This window comes from Microtus ochrogaster, chromosome 17 (genome assembly GCF_000317375.1).
Source record: "Microtus ochrogaster isolate Prairie Vole_2 chromosome 17, MicOch1.0, whole genome shotgun sequence".
Classification (NCBI taxonomy): Eukaryota; Metazoa; Chordata; class Mammalia; order Rodentia; family Cricetidae; genus Microtus; species Microtus ochrogaster.
The window spans coordinates 5,375,274-5,398,006 of NC_022019.1; the positions used below are offsets into that span (position 1 = coordinate 5,375,274).

Here is a 22,733-nt window from a genome sequence, read left to right on the forward strand (position 1 = left end):
CCAGCTGAGCTCACTGTAGGCAAGGGAGCAGGGGTGAACCAGATGTGTATGAGAGAGAGAGAGAGAGAGAGAGAGAGAGAGAGAGAGAGAGAGAGAGAGAGCACTTAGATTAGAGCCTGGCATTCTATGGTGTGTGTGTGGGGGGGCTTGAATGAAGACCCTAAGGTCTGTGTTGGAAACCCCATCACCAATGCAGTCTGGAGAAATAGGCTTTGAGAGGTGATTGGTAATAGGGGCCCAGCCATTGCGAGTGGCTTCATGCCATCAGTGAGGGAAAGCTTCATCGTTCTGAGAGTGGCATCTTTATCACAGGCGAGCCTGATGCCCTGACTTGCTCTCATAGACCCATATAATGCCTTCTGTCATGCAAGGGGATGGATAGCAAGAAGATTTATACATGCAGCTTCAGACAGGGAGTTCCCAGCGTCCAGGACTATCGGGCAAATACATTTCTGTCCATTATAAATGACCTGCCCTGAGGTTTTGTTATACTACCATAACACTTAGATAACGAGGAGTTTTCTCTCCACTCGAGGTGCCTCAGATGCTGTCAGTCTGCTTGGGTGAGTGATTGACTTAAGTCTATGTTTCGAAAATCCTATTGGCTGCTGTGTGGCTGTCACTCCTCAGGGGAAGAGCAAGTAGAGGCTGAGCAAGGAAGTTACCATAGTGTCGGCATGTGGAGTGAGGGATTGAGAGGAGGATGGAGGAGGAGCGTGGAGGTCGCGTTCAGAACCTGTTTCTCAGTTACGGGGATGCGTGTGGTGTGCAGGTATAGCTAGGATTCTCTGACAGTTAGATGTGGGCTTAGGAGATGAATCCAAACATTTGGAAGTAATTGCGAAGGTAAATGCTACACTACTGATTCAGGTCAGCTATTACTGAGGTCAGGCATCATATTTCCACACAGAATAAGGAAAATGATGTTTCTTCAATTTCAGTATATGGTACATGCTAGGGACTAGGAGGTGCAAACTAAAGCCAATGTGTGGAAAATCATACATACATACACACACACACAAGCACATAGTTATGCATGTTACACACCATGTTTACCATGTATAGTGTTCAGACCAGGTTGTCTAGTATTTTCATCTCCACATCATTCTCTTGTCTTTTGGACAAGGGACATTGAGCAGCCTCTCCTCTAGCTGGTTTTGAAACACACAACCATCAGCCATCATCTCTCTGCTATGCCTTACACAGAAGTTCTGCTGCTGTCAATCATTACCACCCTTTCTCCAGATCCTTTCTTCAAGCCTTTGGTGGAAACCTTTGGCATAGGAAAATACCCAGAGATGGGCTGGGTCTTGTGAACTGAAGACATTAGGAATCATAGTAAGTGCTCATAGCTAGCAACTTTTATGAATTTCTTGTCCCTTTATTCTTGGAGTAAAGGATGAAGTTGTCATCATCATCGTCATCATCATCTTCATTATTGCTCCTATTTGAATTATGTGTTTGTAAATATGATATTACCCTAGGCTTGAATTACCTAGGATATTCCTATTCTTTGGGTTTGGAGCCACCTCAAAGGTCTGTGTGCTAAAGGGTTGGTGGCCTACTTGGCGTTATTAGAAGAGAATGAAGCCTTTAAGAGATTGGGCCACAACTGAAGTCTGTCAAATCCCAGACTCTTTCTCTTGTTGTCTTGCGTCCTGGTTATGAGGTGAGCAGTTGAGGTCCACCAGAAATTTCTACTGTGTATTGGGGATGTGGTCATAGGCCCAAGACAATGGCAGGACTGAAAATGCCAGGAACTGAGAGTCAAAAATCAAGCTTTGCTTTTCTTCCTTTTCCTTCCTTCCATCCTCCCCCCTTCTTTCCTCCCTTTCTTTCAAATTTTCAAGCCAGGGTTTCTCTGTGTAACAGCCCTGACTGTCCTAGAACTTGCTTTGTGGACCAGGCTGGCCCTGAAATCACAGAGACCTACCTGCCTGTCTCCCAAGAGCTGGGACTAAAGGCGTGTGCCACCACCACCTGGCTCATTTTTATCCTTGTATTTCTCGGTGTTTGTTATAGTGACAGAGAGTCGACTGGCATAACTGTGGTGACTCCATGGCAGGAGAGAGTTGGCTGTCATAACCGGGACAGCCTGTGCTTTGTGTAGTAAACAGTCCTGTGGTTTCCCTTCCCACTTTTCACACTGCTGAGTATGAAGAGGGTCCATTCCCGGTGACCTCAAGCCTGCCAGTATCCAAGAACCCCTTCAGGAGTTGAGGACCTTGAATCATTTCCTACAGAATAGAGTGAAGCAGCCTTGTAGAGCCATGAACCCTGTCAAGAGTGAGGACAGGCGTGGCCAAAGAGACCACTGTCTGACGTTCATCCCTGGCAGCGCCTCTTGCTAGCATTTTATGAGTGTTGCTGCACTCACCGCATGGCTACGGGTGGCATGGGTGTGCGAGCTGTAGCAAGGTGTTTCTTGGAACCGTATCAGCTGCACCTGGAGCAGGGGCATCTAACCCGGCCTGGGTTATTAGCATAGGACCTCAGAGGAGAGAAAACCCAAGCCATGTCCTGATGGTGGGTTGTAGGCAGACATGGCACAGAGTGAGGAAAAGGCACTCCAGGCGGAGGGCGGCACTCAGTATTCAGTGTTGTGTCGTTTTCTGGCCCTCATGTTTCCATACCAGATTAGAAGAACTTTAAATGCAAGAACCTTTTTTTTAGAAAAAATTGGATTTTTAAGAGTGTATGGTAATTGCACAAAATTATGGGTTTCACTGTGGCATACACCGCATCTGATGTACTTTGATCAGTGGCTGCTATTCCCTCTTTAAGCCCCCGTTCTGATAGTCCCTTCCCACTCTTAGGTCTTTTCTTCCCAGACTCCACTTATGAGAGGAAACACACTTGCCAGTTTAAGCCTGGCTAATTAATTCTCCTTAAGGCCATGTTCTGTGCTCCCATCCACTCTCCTCCTAGTGGCGCAGCCTCGCTCTGCTCTGTGGCATAGTCACGCTATGGTGAGTACATATACGCTTGTGTATATGGGCATCACATTTACTCTGCCCATCCCGCTATGGACAGCCCTTAGGCCGGTTCTATAACTGGAGATTGTGACTCACGCCGTGCCAATCCTCAGCCTGCAGGTGCCCCTGTTGTGTGCTTGTGTCTGCTTTCTTCAGAAGTGGTGTCGCTGGATTGAATGGTGTTCCTAGTTTCAGTGTTTTTGAGAAATTCTAGACCTGTTCCTGTAGTAGTTGTGCAAGCCTGTATTCCCACCCCCGGGGTCCAAGGTTCCTTTCTTCTGTACCCAGGGACAACTTTGACTCCTGCACTGATGCACAGAAGTCCTAGAATTTCCCTTGGATGGATAACTGTTTGTCTTCAATATTTTGTGCATCCTGACATCCTGTTTTCTTCTGTGTGTTCCTGACTCCAGGATAGCTAATCTCTAGCAGTTGGGGTTGGCTTTCTGGGCTTAAAGTGGTTAAACCTGGATGCCTGTGAGCATGTGGAATCTCTCTCTCTCTCTCTCTCTCATTTTCTTTTCCTTGGTCTTTAGTGCATAGACTTCAGTAGTAAACTTTTATTTTCAGACAAGAACTCAGAATGATAAAAGATTCAGCTGATAATAAACCTGATTGTGATTTTAGGATACTCCTTGAAACAGTCATAAAATAACTCTCATAAAAATCAGGAAATTAAATTTGGATGTTGGCTGGCTGGTTCATTACTGGCTGCCTTATTGTTAATGATCTCCACAGTGAGTGTATTGACTGTTGAAGGGAGTAGATGGGTCAGGGAAAATAGGATGCTTAGAATAATGGTAGGCTCCACAAAAGACACACATTTATTTTTGTTTTCCTGAGGTAGTGTCTCCCTATGTAGCTCAGGCCGTCCTCAGACTCACTATGTAGCCTAGCCTGGCTTTGTACTAGAATTCCACCTACCGAGTGCTGGGGTCACAAGCTTGTGCTGCTGTGCCCGATGCGCTTTTTAGAGTTGTAATTGCAAGTGGCCCCTCTGTGACATGGCAAACCTGGTTGGTCTGACGGTGCTGAATGGGCTGAGGATATTGCGAGGCAGACACTCCTTCTGCCTTTGCCTGAACAGATATTCCTATATTTAAGCATTCTCACTTCTGTGTCTGGGAAGAAAATATGATACGCAAAATGTCAAATCAGTGAGAAAGTCGGGAAAATCCAGAATACTGGGGGAAGTGTGTTTTGCCAAGGCGCTGAGGATGGGGGTGACGAGCTGGCCTCCGCTGACTTGCCAATGTCTGACTACTACATACACTCTGAAGTTGCACTAAGATCACTGATGGAAGCAGATACTGGGCTCCTGTGACCAGTGAGGATGAGCCGCTATGACAAGCTGGGGTGTCTTAAGTGATAGATAAGAAAATGAATCTGCCTTGTGCATGACATCTGACTTCAATGGACTTGGAGCCTCCATCTCCCCAGAGAAGAAAAACCATGTCAAGAAGCACAGGGGCACGGACGAGTAACCGTTGGCTTTGAGCCGCCTGTGAATCTCCCAGTCTTTAGCATACGTACAAAGTTCTTGGACGGTTCAGAACCTGGCATTTTCTACATGGAAAGAGAGGCGCCTCAGTAGGATTTTAGGCATCACTTAGAGAATGGCATCAGGAGAGTGCAGAAGAAGCTGCCTCTGCCTTTGCTATTTGAGAAGTTAAAGGAGGGGGAGGAGATCAACACAGGTATTGCGTCTTGGTTCCTTTCTCTGGTGTGGGAGAGAATTAACGATGATGTGAGGGTCAACAGGGTTTGCTCTCCTGATCTGCCAGACTACTGGAGGTTTAGAGTCTTTCTGGACCCTTTAATGAGGCTGTGAGCAGAGGACTTCAGGAGGTGGCCGATGCTGCTGTCTGTATGGGTGGGGCAGAGCCACTTGGGGACACTCCTGCCTTTGATAAAGCCAAGCAGACTGTGCAAAGACTGTCGATGCGAATTCAAGCAGGAAGAAATGGTCATCATTCTGTAGGCCAGAGGAGGCGGAAGGCACTGTGCTAAGGAGCCCAGCTCTTCTCCATATCCCTGTCCCTCCCCAGCATCCACACTGGATCATTTAAAGGAGCCACACGAGAGAAATGAAGTGGAGCCAGAGCATCGTTCATCAGACACACTGAAAGTGGCTCACACGAACTTTCCCAATAGCGTAAGCTCTGAGCAACCAGACGTTTTCATTTTCCCAGCTGTCTCGGGAGAGGGAGGTGATCAGAGTAGCTGCATAGAATTTGAGGAGTTGCATCTTCCTGTGCCCAGTTCAGGGTGAAGGTGAGGTTCCTGTGTTTACTTGGCTCGAGCCCTCAGCTTGTCTACTAGATGCCTTCTGTGCCCCGTGAGGAGACACATGGCTGGGGTGACCATGAGCTCTGCCTCCCGGAGCACGTGTCAAAAGCTGAAGTCAGAAAGGGAACGATGTTTCTGTGAAGGGAGATTGAAATGGCGACATGCGTGACAGCAAGGAGTTTGCTCTTCTCGTGGGATAAACTTGGAAACTGGAGTTGGTGCTCTGTGCTGTCAGGGTCTGTATCTGAGTGTTCAGCCAACCGTGGATAGGAAATGTGTATTAAAAACAACAATGACTGTCAGGAAGATAACCAAGAAGCATGGCACAGTGTCCGTATGCATTTAGGCTGTGTCAGGCATGATGCATGGTCTGGAGGCGAGCGATAGGATGGGCGTGGGTGTTGTTCAAATGTTATGCCATTGTGGAAGGGGCTCAAGCATTAGTAGACTCTGGTGTCTAAAGCACAGAGGAATATCTTGGATCCAGCTTTCTGTAGCAGCAGCAGGTGATGATTTGTCCCTGTGAGATTCTCAGTGGGCTTGAAAGCTGATACCCATGCCTGTATCCCAGACTTGAGGTCCCAGGAGCAGTGGAGAATCTCGCCTAACAGAGGGGATTGCTATAAAAAGTGACTACACTTGCACTTAATCCTGAGCTAACCCAGCCTAGAATAAGAAAAAAAAGTCTTCTTAATTCAGAATATGAAAAATAGATTTTTAAAAAAAAGTTTGGGTTTATCTATGGAATACGTTTCCAGAAAAGCGCATTTATCTTCGCTTAATTTACAGGATGAGCTAGCAGAGGACACAGAACTGGTTTTGGGGACGGGAGCCTGTACTGCACGTCTTATTAAAACCAAGGTGTCCCAGTTTGGCTCTCTGACATGACGAACACCATGAAGGAAAAGGTTTCTTTGGTTTACCTGTCCCAGCCCAGGTTTATCACTGAGGGAAGTCAAGGCAGGAACTTAAGCAGGACCAGAAGCAAGAGCCGTGGAAGAACGCTGTTTACTGGCTTGCTTAGCTAACTTTCTCGTACATCCCAGGCCCATCTGCCCCAAAATGGCACCACCCACAGTAGACTGGGACCTCCCACGTCAATCATTAATCAAGGAAATGATCCACAGACATGCTCAGAGGACTCTCTGATGGAAGCAGTTCCTCGATTGAGGTCCCCTCTTCCCTAGTGACTCCAGCTTGTGTCGAGTTGACAGAAAGCTGTGCCTTTAGCTTGTGCTTCTTCCTCCCACTGCCTACCAGAACGCCTCACATGTAGGAGGTATTTAATAACTGAGTGAATCCAGCGTCCACAATATTTCAAGTCATAAACAGTCCACAGGCAATTACTTCTGCCGCTTTTTCTTTGTTCCCGTGGAAAAAAGATAAAAGAATCCAGTAAGTGTTGACAGAAATAAGAAGCCCTGACCCATCTCTGTCATCTTCCCTTTGTGCTCTGAGCTCTGGAACTCTTGGTAGGAGTGGATCACGTCTGCTATATTTGGAGAGAAACAGTCTGTGCAGAGTGGGGTCTTGAAAAGCCTCTGAAACGTGTCTGCCAAGGTGAAAATAACCACGTTTTGAATTTGCCCAGCATTTCCATTGTGTCTGCTTGATTAGGAGAGCTCATCAGCCCCAGTGCTCCCCGGCACCAGAGCTGCTGTGTGCCTGTGTTCTCAAGAGTCACGAAACAGCTTTGTCAGTACCGGTGTGGAAGCCAGAGCGGAGCCTGAAACTTTGAGGAGGGTGTGTGTGTGAGTGTGTGTGTGTGTGTGTGTGTGTGTGTATGTGCATGCGTGTGTGTTTGTGCGCATGTGCATGCCTCTGTAACCAGCCATGGGACTGCTTCCTTAGAGGGGAAGTGTGCCTGGAGACACAGGGAGAGCCACCTTTGTATGCTTTTCAAGTGAGGAAAGACATATCAATCTCTTATCCCTCATTATAAAAGTCCAAATAGTCACTTCTGCTAGAAGTGTGTGTGGTGATATTCAAGCTATTATTTCTTGGAGGTGGAGCTAGGGTAGAATCTAAATGAAAAAAAAAACTGCTTATGTAAGTGCTTAGCAAACTGTGGCTTGGAGGCGCAAGCTGAGCTGTGAGGTAAAAGGGGTATCAGTTCCCATTCCAACACTGTGACAAGATGTCTGGGTAAATAGTGTAGGGAGAAGTTATTTTGGCCTAGGTATTCAGAGATTTCAGTTCATGGTCGCTTGGTCCTGTGGACTCTGGTCCAGCAGTAAGGCAGAGCATCATGGAAGGAGCCCAGGATGGAAGAAAGAGCTCACTTCATGGTGACTGAAAGGGAGAGACCTGGGTCCCCATATCCCTTCCAGCCACTTAACTCCCTTTCGTTAGGCCTTCCCACCAGTAGGTTAAAACACCTTCCAACAATGCCGCTGCTGGTGGCCAAGGCTTTAACACAAGGGCATTTGGGAAACTCTGAAGAAATACACAATAAGAAAAAAATTTAAAGACGTTTGTGCTCAAAAACGAAGGAAGAGAAGAGGATGTGGGAGGAGGAGAAGGAATACGAGAGGTCACACATGGCCCACAAAGCTTAAAATATTACTGACTTGCACTTTTCAAAAACAGTCGTCAACCTTTGATTTCTATAATCGATTTCAATTTTGTGGATGAGGAAACCAGGGCTCAGCAGGCAGCTGCTTGGCTAGGCTCACAAGGGGAGCCTGTGAAAGGGGACCAGGACTCAAGTTCCTGCAAAGCTGGCTGTTAGTCCTGTCTTGCCTGTGCTCCAAGGTGTTTTGTGATTGTTAAGAAGGCTTCGCTTGTGAGTTCATCGTCAAGAGTTCACAATTGTAGGGGCCATGGCTTAGCTGCTCAAAGGCTTGTTGTATGAGAATCAGGACCTGAAATTGGATCACTAGTTCCCACAGAAAAGCCACAAGTTGAGATGTGATTCTGTAATCTCAGAGCTCAGGCGTGGAGGCAGTAACATTTCTGGAGCTAATTGGCTAGTTACCTAATTGAATGATAAGCTTCTGGTCCAATCAAAGTTTTTGTCTAAAAGATACGGTGGAGATTGTGTGAAGAAGTGAGCTGATATTGACCTCTAGCCTCTGCACTTAGGTGTGCACCTATAACACACACACACACACCACACACACACACACACACACACACACACACACACCCCCATACATTTCCACCTCCACACACTAAGATAAAAAGAGTTCACAGTTATAATGCAGTTATGACCGGCCAGAATTAAGTCATTGTCACAGGATGAGGACACAGACACCAAAGCCTGCACTCCCTGGTGACACCAGCCCCAAACTGAGGCTCCCAGACTCCCAGAAGTTCTGATCAGCCAAATATAGAGGACAAGTTTTCATGAAGCCCTTCAGGGACTTCAGGAACATAGTACACTTGTAATGAGTTTATTATAAAGGGTAACTCAGCACCACCCACAATTAGAGGTGGTAGGATACACTGTGGGGGACCCCAAGTCTGAGGTGTAATATGTTCACTTGTCTCCACATTAATATGAACCACCAACCTGTGTCATTAGCCTGAACTTTGGTATCCAGAGTGGCTTTTGTTTCCTTTTGCTTTTTTGGTTTCACTGTGTCCATGTGGGATCATTGACTGTGTGATAGAGCTCAGTCTCCGGCTGCATTACACTTTGGGAAGTTGGGCTGATAGACCTGATTCAGAGTCTTGAACTGTTCATCACGTGGTTGGCATTCGTTGCATTGCCTAGATACATCTAAAACTAGAGGCCCACCTCCAGCCCACTTCTTAACATAAATTTGAGAGTGGATGAACATACCCACCATGAATAGTAAGGGCTCCTATGTTCCTGTCACTCGGCAAGTTCCAAGGGTTTTAAATATTCCCCCCTGGGACCCCAAAATACATACCAGATGGGTTCATTTTTGTCATCTCTCTGATTTTGATTTGTAGGCTGTCTTTAAAGTCAAGTCTTTCACTGGTCTTTTGGATCATAGGAACATACCACCATGCTATACCCAGACGAATTCTCTACCTTCCAAGCCAGGTCTGATTCTACTTCTGTTTCCTCTCCCTCCACAAGACTTTTAGAACTAGTTACAGACTATAAGACAGCTTGAGTAAGGAAAACTAGGCTTCTTCTTTCTCCAGATCCCTACTTTGAGATGGTAAGACTTTATCACAGGGGTTGCTTTATTAGATAAGTCTTGGGCATTGTTTGGAATTGTGGACATATTGACTGATTATGTTAGGGAAAAATGCTGCCGTTTGGAATGAAGGGTCTTCCCTCAAAATGTTCCTTACATCAATGAAACACTTTGTAATACTTTAGCTATGCTAATTTCCATTTTGCATTTAATTCCTTACTTAAAAGCCCTTAACTGCCTGGATCTGTTTAGCTTATTATGCTACTATTATTCATAATGCTACATAGTCTTAAGTAATCAAATAATAAATAGGTGCAAGATATTTACTATTCTGGTTTGTATTGGGGAGAAATGTTAAATCTTACTAGGAGTTTTCACTTTGTTAAAGCATGGTTTCCAAGCAGTTCGTTTCTAAGATGGCCAGAGTGAGCTGTCCTCCTCCCCTCTAGCTGCTTATGTCGCAGGGGAGGTCTGTGGTCCTGCTTCCTAACTAGTGAGCACCACAGTCTTGCCATCACCCACGCGTTACATGCGAGTGAAATGCTAGGGGACGTGTGGGTCCCTGAAGTGAATGTTCTCCCACCACATGTGGATGCCACCTCCCACTAGCATGGGGAAAGAGATGAACAGAGGAGCCAGAGCTGAGAGGAGGGCAGGGCTGGCTGGAGAAGCTATAGCAGCTCGTTGGGTATCCCTGTCTATCCATTGCCCTTGGAGCTTGGAGTCACTTGTGTATCTACAGTAGCCGGCTCCCCTCTGCCCATTCCTTCTCTCCACTCATTGTCTCATCCATGATCACTGGTTCAGATATCATGTCTCATCTCTCAGTTACCTTCCAACAGCTTAAGGGTTCGTTCACACAAGCAGATGCAATGTTGTCATGGAGACTGTCTTCTTGGGACCTAGCATCTCTAGGTCTGAGCACTAACATCTAATGCAGTGGTTCTCAACCTGTGGGTCACGACCCCTTTAGGGGAATCATATATCAGATGTCCTTCTTGTCAGATATTTACATTGTGATTCATAACAGTAGCAAAATTGAACTTATGGAGTAGCAGTGAAATAATTTTATGGTTGGGGGGGTCAACATATCATGAACTGTAATAAAGGACAATAGCATCAGAAGGTTGAGAACCACTAATCTACTGAGCCCTATGTCTGAGACATCTAGAACACTTGAGAGTGAACTATAAGGGAATAGCAGTTCGCTCTTTCTGGCTCACTTTCCTTGCTCTCCTGTCTTACAGGGTAACATAAGTTCTCTATGGGCTCTTTCATGCATTAGTTGCTATACCTGGTTATGAGTAATGGATGGAATGATCAGGGTATAGCTCATGGAGACCAAAGACCTCAACATGGCTGGGATGGAGTGGGGAACTCAACTGCTTCATATTTATTTCAAAGGAAATGCTTCCTCTGTCTCCTGGTCCCTTTGGTGGGCAGGAGAAGCCTGCAGACCTGCCAGAGTGTGCCCACAGGTTAGCCACGGGCGGAGACCATCCTTCCTGGTTCCCGTGCCAGCTGATTCACTGTGGGTCACCTTGGAGCATTTAGCCATCATCAGTCCAAAGAACTGCACTGAGTCCACAGACTTGCCCAGCACGGATGTGGCTGCTGGTGTCTGGTTTGTCCCTAAGAGGAGAAGGGTTCAATGTCCTGAGAAGGAAGAAGTTCATGGTTCCATGATGGATAAGTGCCTTCCAGAGGTATCTGATCCATTAGGTTTAGATGCATTCATCCATCATAAACTTATGACTGCTGCTGATGTGGTAGCCACTGTTCAGGGGTAGGCAAGGTGAGTTTCTCAAAGCCTTGGCCATCGATTGTCCTCTGCGGGTGGTCCTCTGCGATTGTCCTCTTCTGTGGGTGCAAACTGAGCACTTGTCAATTCACCTAGTCTTGTTCTCTTAATCCTTTCCCTTCCCGTTGGTTTCTTTCTCATCTACCATGTATTTATTGACCCCCTCTATCTGCTGACACTGTGCCTGTTTATTTGGGGGAGTTATAAGCATACACTTGGCTTTTGTGCGGTGGTATCTGCAAAATGCATTAACTCAGGGTTTGTCTCAGGAGTCCAAATTTGAAACCTTCACCATAATGGGCTCTGCTATATATGGCGCAGTGTTCCCCTTAGGCAATACAAATTTGTGATCTTTTGAAAAAGTATCTTCCAGCTCAGGGGTAGGTCAAGATGAGGTCATGGCGGTAGAAGAATTTATCTGAATCTTGGCATTAGGGAACTCTTGACTGTTTCTTCATAGACTAAAATCTCCCAGTCTGGCTCCGGTGGGTAAAGGAAGATCAGCACTGTGGCATGCTAGGAACCTGGGAGATTCAATGTTAGTCTTGTTCTTTCACCTCTTATTTGTGTCAATAATCTTTTGCCATTATTAGTACTTATCAGATTGTAAATATTGGGTAAACTATTGTTCTCATTCTTTTATCATTTTTAATCATGCCTATGTGTGTCTAAATATTTCGCATGCTTACAAGTGCCCATGTAGACCAGAAGTATCAAGTTCCTAAAACTGGATTTATAGGCCATTTTGAGCCACCTAACAAGGGTGCTAGGAACTGAACTCGAGTCCTAAGAGTAGTATGTACTCTTAACTGCTGGCCATTGCTGTGTTGTTTCTATCTCGTCCCAGTCTGCTTTAAACCTCAGGTAACTCATTCTCTCCCCCTATAACCCACACAACCAGTTTCCCATTTCCTCCTGGGATGTTTTTCATTCTTCACTCAAGCCATGCACTTACTGGCTTGCAGCTAGACTGCACGGCGGATCTCTATAGAGCCAGCTCGCTTCTGTCTCCTGCTACTTTGTCCATCACTGATGAACGCTCATTGTTCTTGCTTCGACATTGTCTGTGCCCTTCTAGACCTTGTATGTCATCTGCAGTCTGCCCTGGCTCTATTCCCAGAGTTTCTTTTCTGCTCTTCCTCAGTTTGAACCCTCAACATGGATTTATTTTTCAGTTGGCCCCCAATACAACTTTTGTCTACTTATTATTCAATTGGGCTTTCATTCACAGTGCCCTCCTCTTTCCTAACGTAAGGGTCCATGTCCAGCCTGTAAGGGTCTTATATCTTCCAACCACTTCTCCAATCAAAGCAGAAAGTCATGACCTCTGACCTCGCTCGCCCTTCAATCCCACTCTCAGTTACTTGGTTAAAGCTGTCACTCACGGCTAGGTAGCTCTAATGGTGTAGACTGTCAGTTGATTTTTTAAGCTACTTGATATTTTTGATGACAAGAGGAGAGACCTCCTATTTTGTGATCCCAGCAGCATCTAACTGACTTTTCAGGTGTGGCTGCTTATGGGTATCACTTACAAAGCCATACAGTGGAGAATCGGGAACTATGTGGTCCACAAAGTAGGAAACAGTGGACGTTCCCTTGGTGAAATGGGTTTCATGGAATTGATGCTTAGAGGAATGGAGAGCCACTAAGTGAGTGCAGTCCTGGCAAGGGACTGTTTGATCCATGCTAATGGTAGGGCTTTCCTCCTCTGTGCCTATCTGGGAAACTCAAAGCCATCCTTTATGGGTTCCCATCATGTGACAGGCTGTGGAACTCTGGAAGTCTCATTCAGGTGACTGTAGTAGACAAAACAGATCCCTACTGTCCTGGAGCTTGGGTTGTTGGGTCTGGGAAAACATCGCCGATAAATACTGTCAGGTGATGTAATGAACGCTGAGGCGGAAAACAACACAGGTTAAGTGGCAGAGAGACAAACAGTCCTTTTCTACCAACTAGTCACAAAAATAGTCTCCATCTGTCTGCAAGTAGCGGGGGCTTTAAAATGCAGCCTGGCTGGGGATAGGGTTCAGTGGTAGAGCACTCACAAGGCCCTGGGCTCTATTCCTAGCCTGCAGAAAGAGGAAAATAAAAGAAACCTAAATCAAAACAAAACAAAGCCCATTCTTCCTTGATTGAAATCCAAGAAGCAGAGCTGCTGGGTTAGTTAGGATGGAAGTAGACACTCTTGTTTCCTGCCACCCTCTCTGCAATGAGAGGGCTTGGCAGTGTCTTCTGGCCAGGGCAGACCCTAGAAAGCGGGTGGTGAAAGGGGAAACGGTGAGGGGATTGGTCCTGCAGTAAGAAATAGCCTGGGTGTGGTGCACCCATTCATGAAGAAGCAGAGAGCAGGGGTGTTTGGTTTGTGAACCCAAGCGTGAGCACCGAAGCCTGAACCTACCACTTTGCTCTGAACCTACCACATTACCCTATTGCAGGCTTAGCCCTTCTTCACTAGTCTAATAGCATGTCAGCTCTGGACACTTACTTTGCCTTTCATTTCCCCTTTTTCATGTTAAGGATTGTAATCCTTACAGTCAATTTAAGATGATTTAACCCAACCTTTAGTCTTCCAGATTTTCTCCACATCACTAACAGGTTCCTGTGTAGCTAGCAAGTGGAAGTTTACTCCAGTAAGATGCATGCTTTTTGAATGAGGTGCAATATACACCTCTTTGTTAGGTACAAAGAGGTGGATAAATATTTAAGGAGAACAAAGTTCCACCCACAGAGTTGGAGATTGTGTGTATGTGTGTCTCTCCGTGTATCGTGTGTGTGTGTGTGTGTGTGTGTGTGTTTGCATGAGTGCAGTGTGTATATCCTTCTGCATACACCTCAAGAAAAGTTCCTGGGAGTTTAGCTCACTCAAAGCTTCGAGACAAGGCTTGCTATCAGTTTTATAGAACTGGGAGACGGGGAAGCTTGTGTGGGAACCATGGACACTACTTAAGATTGAGAGCTTGTGCTCTGGATCGGAGCTGGCCATGGTGATATTGAGCCGCTGGGATGATCTGACTTGTTTGTGAAAATCAGCTGCAGAACTCTGAAGGATGGCGGTGGGAGCAAGTTCTGCCCACCTGACTAGGGACTCTGATACCACAGTCCAGAGGTGCTTTCACCTCCTGTTTCTGGGATGAATGCACTTGGGGCATCTCCCTAGGGCCCAAAACTCAGCTCCTGAGTGGAGTCCTTCAGCTAGGTGGATGTCTTCTGGCTTTACCGCTGACTCCCTTGGCTAGAGAGGTCTCAGGCAATCTAAAGTGGCCCTTCTGCCTTCGCCCCCCACCTGCCTGGCCAGCGCGGGTACCGCAAGCTACAAACGCGGCCAACTCCATCCTCGCGTGCGCTCTGGGTTGCCGAGACGCACCGGAGCGCTGGGATTGGGCTAGCGGGGCCTCCTGAAGGTCCAGGGCGGGGTGAGATCTCTGGCAAGACCAGCTCTAGAGAAGCCTGGGGAACCTTCTCCACAAGTCCAGGTTGGGTGGGGCTTCCGAGGAGGGGCGGGGACTCTACTGGTCCACGGAGGGGCAGGGCGTCAGGCAGGGGCGGGGCCTCCGCAAATCCACGGCGAGGCGGGGTCCCAGGGGTGGGGCCTATTCACAGGTCGAGGTGGGGCGTCTCAAGTCACCGAGGGGTGGGGACTCACAGGTCCAAAGACCGGCTGGGTGGGGCTGGGCCTGCCGCTGCTGCCTTGGCGGCTGTGGCTACAGTCTAGTCTCCAGGGGCAGCCAAGGTACATAGGCAGCCCTAGTCTCTCCAGAGCATCCTTTGCGGCTGGTCCCCGCCTGCAGCGCGCTCGCAGCCTCGGGCCTGGAGGCTGACTTCTTTTGTGTTTTGTTTTCTGCCCCGCGTCTCATCTGCAGGACCCGTTCGTTCTTCTGCGGGCTACAAGAAGGCAGAGGATGAGATGTCCCGGGCCACGTCTGTTGGAGACCAGCTAGAGGCACCGGCCCGCATAATTTATCTCAACCAATCTCATCTCAACAAATTCTGCAACAATCAGATAAGGTAGGAGAAGCTGCAGCTGGGGGAAGCTCAGCGCTCACCTTCACGGGATGGCTTTTCCATCACCCTGCCAACCCTTAGTCTACTTGCTTCCCCCAACACTTGTCATCTTTTCCTCCTGCACCCACCATGAGCCCAGAGGTCCACACTCGGTACCCACCCACCGGGCCATGTGAGCACAGTTGCTGTGTCCTCTCCCTTTGCAGTGCTGCGCCCAGTCCCTCTGTGGGCCCCGCAGAAGTTATTCTAATGCCAAAAAGTGAAGGTGTCCACTGCCTGGACTGCCTTCCAAGAATCCCCACAGTCTCCATGTAACCTCATTGATGGCTGTCTTTGTCATAGCTCTCTTGAGGAGTTTGCGAAACGTCTGTAGGGAAGTGCTTTTCACGGGGAATCCCACAAGCCACAGGGGCTCACATTCATTTCCCAGGGACCCACTGCATTACCAAGGGTCTTATTTGCTAGGAAACTTTGTCCAGAGTCAGCAGAAAAATGATGGGAAGGTAACATTTAGCATTGTAGTGAGTGCTTAATGTCTGTTCTCTGTCTGCTGGCCACTGTGTTAGAGGCATTAGCGGTGCCAGCATCTCCAGTGTCTCGTGGAGCAAGCCATTAGCTCCAGATCAGGAAACTGGAGTGCAGAGATGTGACATGTTGCACTATGCTCATATTATATACATATATAGCTAATGGGTGGGAGGGCTAGAAATCGAGCCCCCTCACCTGACCAGCAAGCACATTCCAGCTGCTGTGCAAAACCTGTTTCTTAGCTTGGTGTTAGCCCACTTTGAAATGTCATTGAACTTTGGGGCTTTGACCAGCTTCACCTCCGAGAGTGATTTCCAAGGATAGTTTTGTGAGCTACATAGATCACCATAATCAGGTCTGGAAGGCACTGATGGATCAGGTCCCGTGCAGGTCATTGAAATGCAACCTCGTGCACGTGCGATCTCTCTCTCTCTCTCTCTCTCTCTCTCTCTCTCTCTCTCTCTCTCCCCCCCCTCCCTTTGGCTAAAACTTTGTTATTGTTACATATCTAACTATTACACTACCCCAGTAATGCCACACTGGCTGCCTAGCTTGCGGCAAGGTCTGTTTGTTGGTCACTTCTATAGCTGGATTAAGATTTGGGAAAGAATAACAATACACCTATGTGCATTTATTTTACTAAGGGAGGGTTGGAGAGATGTCTCAGCAGTTAAAGGCTAGGCTCACAACCAAAAATATTTTATTAAAGGAGCATCAGGTTGTGTGGCTTTATTTTGTGTTTCAAGAATGCCCTTCAAACACATTTTATATTTAAAAAGTGACGCTTAGGCTATCTGAGTCTTCATTCCTGAATATGTACTCTTGTTTTGAACTATGGAACATTGCAGATATTACAAACAGCCCGTTATAGTTTTACAAATCAGGGTAACTGTAATAAAATAATAGAGGGGAAACTGGAGCCTCATACGTTTTCAGTAAGAATGAGAGATGCGCTGCTGCTGTGGAAAGCGGGTTGGCGTGGCTCCAAAAGGATCAGGGGAAGGTTAGCACAAGAGCCAGCAATTCCAAGACTACATACATAGATAACACACGTGGAAACAGAGGTCCTCACAAACACTTGCACACAGATGCTCATAGCAGCAGGACTATGGTGTTCAACACACACACACACACACACACACACACACACACATACACACACACACACACGTCTTCATTTGGATGAGTCAGTGAAGTGTGGATAAGCCACACAATGGAATATCGTCTGGCTATAAAATGTTACAACATGGATAAAACTTAAAAGTTCTTAAATGAGAGAACAAGCCATGAAAATTCTCAATTTGTATGAACTGATTTATGTGAAATACCTAAAAGAGAGATGCATCTCGAGGTCTATTAGTGGTTCCTGGAGCTGGTGAAGGAAGGTGACGGTATGGGAGATGCAGAGTGACTGCCGTGTAGCCTGGAATGATGGCTGTGTCACTCTGAATACACGAAAAGTCACTGGAACCTGGCATTGGCCATGTAGTGCTAAATCTGCATGCCTTTCATATTTTTATTGAGTTCTTTGCAGAAACCACTAAGGTCATTTTTTAAAAAAAGTTAAATATTATGCGAGGAGATTAGATTGGAGCATCACTTTAAAAAAAACTTTAGTCATTTTCAAAATGTATTTTTGCCTTTTCCACCAATTTTAGTATCTCTGTGGTGATTCGGAACAGTGACAATAAAATGGAGATCCCCCACCCCATCCCTAGTTTCCATAAGAGGTATGTTGTTTAGTTTCTTGTCAACTTGACAGAAGCAAGAGACACCTGAAAAGAGGGACCCTCAGTTGAGAAAATGCCTCCATTGCCTACAGCAAGTCCACAGAGGACATTTTCTTGATTAATGGTTAATGTGGGTGAGCCCAGCCCACTTGGATAGTATGATCTCTGGACAGATAGTACTTGGGTGTGTAAGAAGCAGGCAGAGGAGCCATGGAGAGCAAGCCAGTAAGCAACACTCCTCCATGGTCTACGCTTCAGCTCCTGCCTTAAATTCCTTCTCTGACTTCCCATCATGATGGCCTGAAGACCTTAGACTGAAATAAGCCTTTTGCCCCCACGTTGCTGAGATCTTGTGCTTATCACAGCAATGGAAAGTGAACTAGGAGCGGAGGCAAACATTTAAGAGCAATGGGGCCTCAATACTTGTCTCTATCAGGGCTAGTTTTAGCCTTAGAGGGATTCCAATGGGTTACACGATAGTTTCACTTGTTCTTTTTATGCAAGAAGGGTTTGGAATAAGTGTGTGTATTGAACTGGCTAGGAATAAAGCAGGCATGTATCAGCTGTACAACTGTATGGTTGGATTCATTTAAATGTATCATACTAAGTATTAAAATGTCAATTTCTGACTTTGTGGCTTATCCTGTAAGAATGTTTCTAAACGCTGGGCGTTGGTGGCGCACGCCTTTAATCCCAGCACTCGGGAGGCAGAGGCAGGCGGATCTCTGTGAGTTCGAGACCAGCCTGGTCTACAGAGCTAGTTCCAGGACAGGCTCCAAAGGCACAGAGAAACCCTGTCTCGAAAAACCAAAAAAAAAAAAAAAAAAAAAAAAAAAAAAAAAAAAAAAAAAAAAAAAAGAATGTTTCTAAACGCACTCGACCTAGGCTAAGAACTTTACAGTGAGGGCCTTGAGCTTCTGTATTCCATTGGTGCTATTAATGGAATCACTAATGGTTGTCAATGACTTGTAATTCATTAGGAACTGATTACAAAGCTTGACCTTAGAGTTTTGGCTTTTACAAATCACTGAGGTATGGAACCGGGGCACTTCAGTGATGTTAAAGTCAACTCTAAAAAAAAAAAAAAATCATTTTTTTTTAAAACTAAGCTATTCAAGCGAATGTTTTCATAAAAGGGAATTGCTAAAGAATTTCTTTTTCTTCTTATAATTTTCCATGTGAAAAGGTTGATACTTTTTCATGGGCAAGAATGGGGGAGGGTGTTTTCTTAGACCACCCTCTCCCACTCGTGCTGGGGACGGAACCTGCCTTACACACTCTAAGCAATGCTACACACTTAGGCATGTTGCCTCTATATTAAGCTTTTTGGAAAGAGAAGATCCCAGGGGCAGCTGAGGATCCTAATGATTCATTGACTGGGGTGACTGTTCAAAACCTGCCTTCTCCAGGTCAGGGTTCTCTGACTCCCCCCACACCAAGCCCTTTCTGACTGAGAATTACTCTGTACTTGCTATTGCAGGTGCTTGACAAGGTTGTATTTAAAGACAGTGAGGTAGGGGGCTGTTGAGCATCTGGGGAAGTGCGTGAAAGATGATGTGCTGTATTTCAGCATCAGAACTGGTGGGACTCAGGGGAGAGGCATGACCTGGAAGATGGCTTGGAGAAGGAGTGAGCAGTCATATCTGGTTGGCCCTACACTTCTGGGGGATGCCCTACATGGGAATTCTAAATTTTGGTCATGTGTGTGCGAGTCCTGGACTCAGCACTGATGTCATATCTGATCTGCTGCTTGCTGACATTTTCCATCAGGAAGTCAGGGAATCAGCATTGTCACCATGGTGGTCAGCTTTGAAGCAGCACCTTTCTCCTAGGCATGGGTCTCACCTAAGAGGACAATGATTTTCGTCATTGTGTAGAAATTAATGGTCAAGCTGGGCGTGGTGACGTACGCCCTTGATCCCAGCACTTGGGAGGCAGAAGCAGGTGGATCTCTGTGAGTTTGAGGCCAGCCTGATCTTCATAGTGATGTCTGGGACAACCAGGGCTACATAATGAGACCCTGTCTCAAAACAAAACAAATCAAAACAAACAAAAAAGAAATGGATGGTCATCAATGGGATGTTTCAGTGTTCTTATACTTTGGGAGGACTGTGCACCTAACAAGATCTCTTTTCTCTGGCCTACACTCTCATCTCCTTTAACATTTAAGTGCATACTTGAGACACCTAAAGTTATATATAGCTCAGTGATGTTTTTGTTTAATTATGGAATTGTGTAACCATTATAATTGTAAAATTTAGACCATTTATGTCACTTGAAGAAGAAACTGTACCATCTGTCAATCATCCTTCTCCCTAACTGTACCATCTATCTGCCATCCTTCTTTCTCTCTTCTGCCTCTTCCCTCCCCCTCCACACCTAAATAACCACTAATCTACTTTATGTTCCCCTGTGTCAGGCATTTCCCATGAATGGTACCATATCCTCTTATGTAGTTTGTTTAAATTAAAGCATAACAAAAACTAGCTCTGTAGAGGGATGTGATGATAACTCTTTAGTTGTATATATCTTGGCGTGATTTTCCAAAGGATTGATGAACAATGTTTGTGGCCCCACAGTCAGCAGCATGTCATCTTTCTCTGTGGCTATCAATGTGTGTCATTTGGAATTCTGGCTTTCTAAGCTGTAAGGAGTTTTCATGTTTGGAGTCAGGTCTTCAGTGCAAGTTTTAGATACTTCATTTGGGTTTGGAGTGACTCATTCATTTCAGGTGGGTGTTTCAGCGAGCAGCATTCTGCAGGAGAGCAAGTGAGCTGTGTCACATTAACGTGTTTCTTCAGGCTGCTTTGTCTTAAGGGAAAATTGCTTTCTATTTAATGTAAATATATATTGCTGTCTTTGCAATCTAAGCTTAAAATAGAGTCCCACCTGTCTAGAGAGAAGAACTGAGCATCGGGTGCTGGGTGTATATAGGATCATCATTTTAAGAAGCAGGTTAGGCATTCCTAATTTGAGAATCCAAAATGAAATAAAAATAAAAACTTCTCAAAAATCTGAAACTTTTAAAGAATTGACATGATATCAGAAGTAGAAAATTCTACATGTAACCTCACCTGGTGGATCACCATCTAAACATAGGCGCAGCAAAGATATCCAGTACAGTTACTGGCAGGTTCCAAAGCATGCGATACATGTGAGACACAAATAGATTCCATGTTTAGACTCAGAAAAATCTCATTGTGTCTATGCTGATATTCCCAAGTCCAAGAAAGACAAAACAGAACAAAAAAGCAAGTAAGCAAGCCAGATAAGAAACAGCTATTTTGGTGAGGGGTGTTTAACCCATATACTGGGACCTAAATGTCACAGAGAGTATGCATGTTGTAAGAGATGGAGAGAACATCGTAACCTTTAGTGGTCCACTTGGAGGTACACTGTGGTGCACTGATGGTAAGCGTTTATGGTACTAGAGCCAGTGGCACTGGGTACTATGAAGGTAAAGAATTCTCTAAATTTTTAAGCTTCAAAATTTAGTCAGAATCTGGTTTCTGTTAAACCTGCTTATTATTTAGTAAGGAAATACCACCAAAATCTTAATAATTCTTTTGTTGATTTCCAAAAGATTATTATTTAAAGGAGTTGGGGGGTGCAGATCCTTCTAGAGTTTGCCAAGCAGGCACAGAGGTTAGGTCTTCCGTGTGGAACAAACCTGGCGTGGTGCTGCATGGCTGAAACCTCAGCATCCAGGCGGTGCTGGTGGGAGGATCCGTGGGAGGTCATCCTCAGGCGTGTAGCAGACACAGGCCAGTCTGGGCTACACAAGGTCTCAAAAACAAGCACGCAGGGGCTATGATTCACTTACCTCAGTGCTCACTGACTGAAGAAGAAGACCTGAGATGGGGTCCGTAACACTCATGTCGAGTCAGGCTTGTGAGAGAGAAAGATGACTCGGTGGCTAAGAGCAGAGACCCTGAGTTTTGTTCTCAGCACCCAGATCAGGGGGACCTGCAACTGTCAGTAACTCCAGCTCCAGGGAATCCTACATACCTGGCCCCTGTGGGCATATGGGTATGCATATACGAGTGTTGGTGTTCAATATTCTGGCGGTGGGGAGGCAGAGACAAGCGGGTCCCAGGGTTTGCTGGCCAGCTAGTCTAGCCAAAAAGTGAACTCCAGGTTTAGTAAGAGACCATGTGTCAAGAAACAGTGATTGAAGTTGACACCCAGCCTCTGGCCTCCACATGTGTCATGTACACACACACACACACACGCACCCAGCCTCTGGCCTCCACATGTGTCATGTACACACACACACACACACGCGCGCGCACACTCACACACGCATGTGCACACGCACACACACGCACACACACATGCACACACGCACACGCACGCGCACACATGCACACACATGCGCGCACACACACACATGCACACACATGCACACACATGTAGGCACACATGCAAATAAATAAAATAAATAAATCGCAAAGCTTATGTACCTCTGACCAGGGACAGCTGTACTCACCAAGTTTGTGGAAGGTAAAATAACTCATTGATTCATTGCTTATGCTGAACACATCTACCTTCAGGCCCCCTGGAGGTCTCATCTCTGTCTCTGATGTTCTTACTTGAGAGTCACATACTCTTGGTTAATCTCTAAAGCAGATGGTTTCTTGAGTAAGTGCCAAGTTCTCTGGCAGAAAGAGCAGTGAGGCGGGGAGGGGGAGGTGCAGAGCCGGACCCGCCAAACCCTACCTGGGGCTGGGTGGGATGGTAATGGTGAATGACCCAGACCCTTGGTCACTGGGGAGAAACACACACATTGAGTTGGGATCTCGTTTAATGGTATTAGGCAGATGTAGGCTTATATAGGCTAAGGTAGGGGGTGGAGAAGCTTGGGATGGGCTGAGGCACAGCAAGGAACAAGGACTAATAATAGTCTACCATGTTAGTGGTGGCTAGGCGGAGGTGGACCTAGGTCAGGTAGTCAGAGACAGGTTTCCAAACTCTAGCTAGGCTCAGGAAGTTACACTAGGCCTCACCAAACTCAAGTTAGGCTTAGGAAATTACAATGGGCCTCATGTCCAGGCCTCATGAGGCCCAACAAGTAGGAACATCATAATAGATCAGGAACACTTATTTTTGCATACACTAACAGCAAAGAGTTGACTGGAAAGTCTGGTAATTAAAAATGTTATCTGATTTATGCCTGAGGCAGGATTTTGAGGTATCTTACAGTTGGAGATATTGAAATTATCCGGTGCTTGGCATCATGTATTTCAGGAAACCACTAGATGCCTAAGTTGTCTTGACCGTATTTTTAGAAACA

The 22,733-nt window shown here is 46.1% G+C and overlaps 1 protein-coding gene across 1 annotated transcript in view; it reads left to right on the forward strand.

Annotated features, from left to right (window-relative positions):
• Positions 1-22,733, forward strand: part of Atp8a2 (ATPase phospholipid transporting 8A2) — a 568,947-nt gene that overhangs the window by 70,099 nt on the left and 476,115 nt on the right. The window contains exon 2 of the mRNA XM_026783162.1: positions 15,041-15,185. Within this exon, the coding sequence (XP_026638963.1) occupies positions 15,041-15,185 (145 nt within the window). The remainder of the gene's footprint in view (positions 1-15,040; positions 15,186-22,733) is intronic.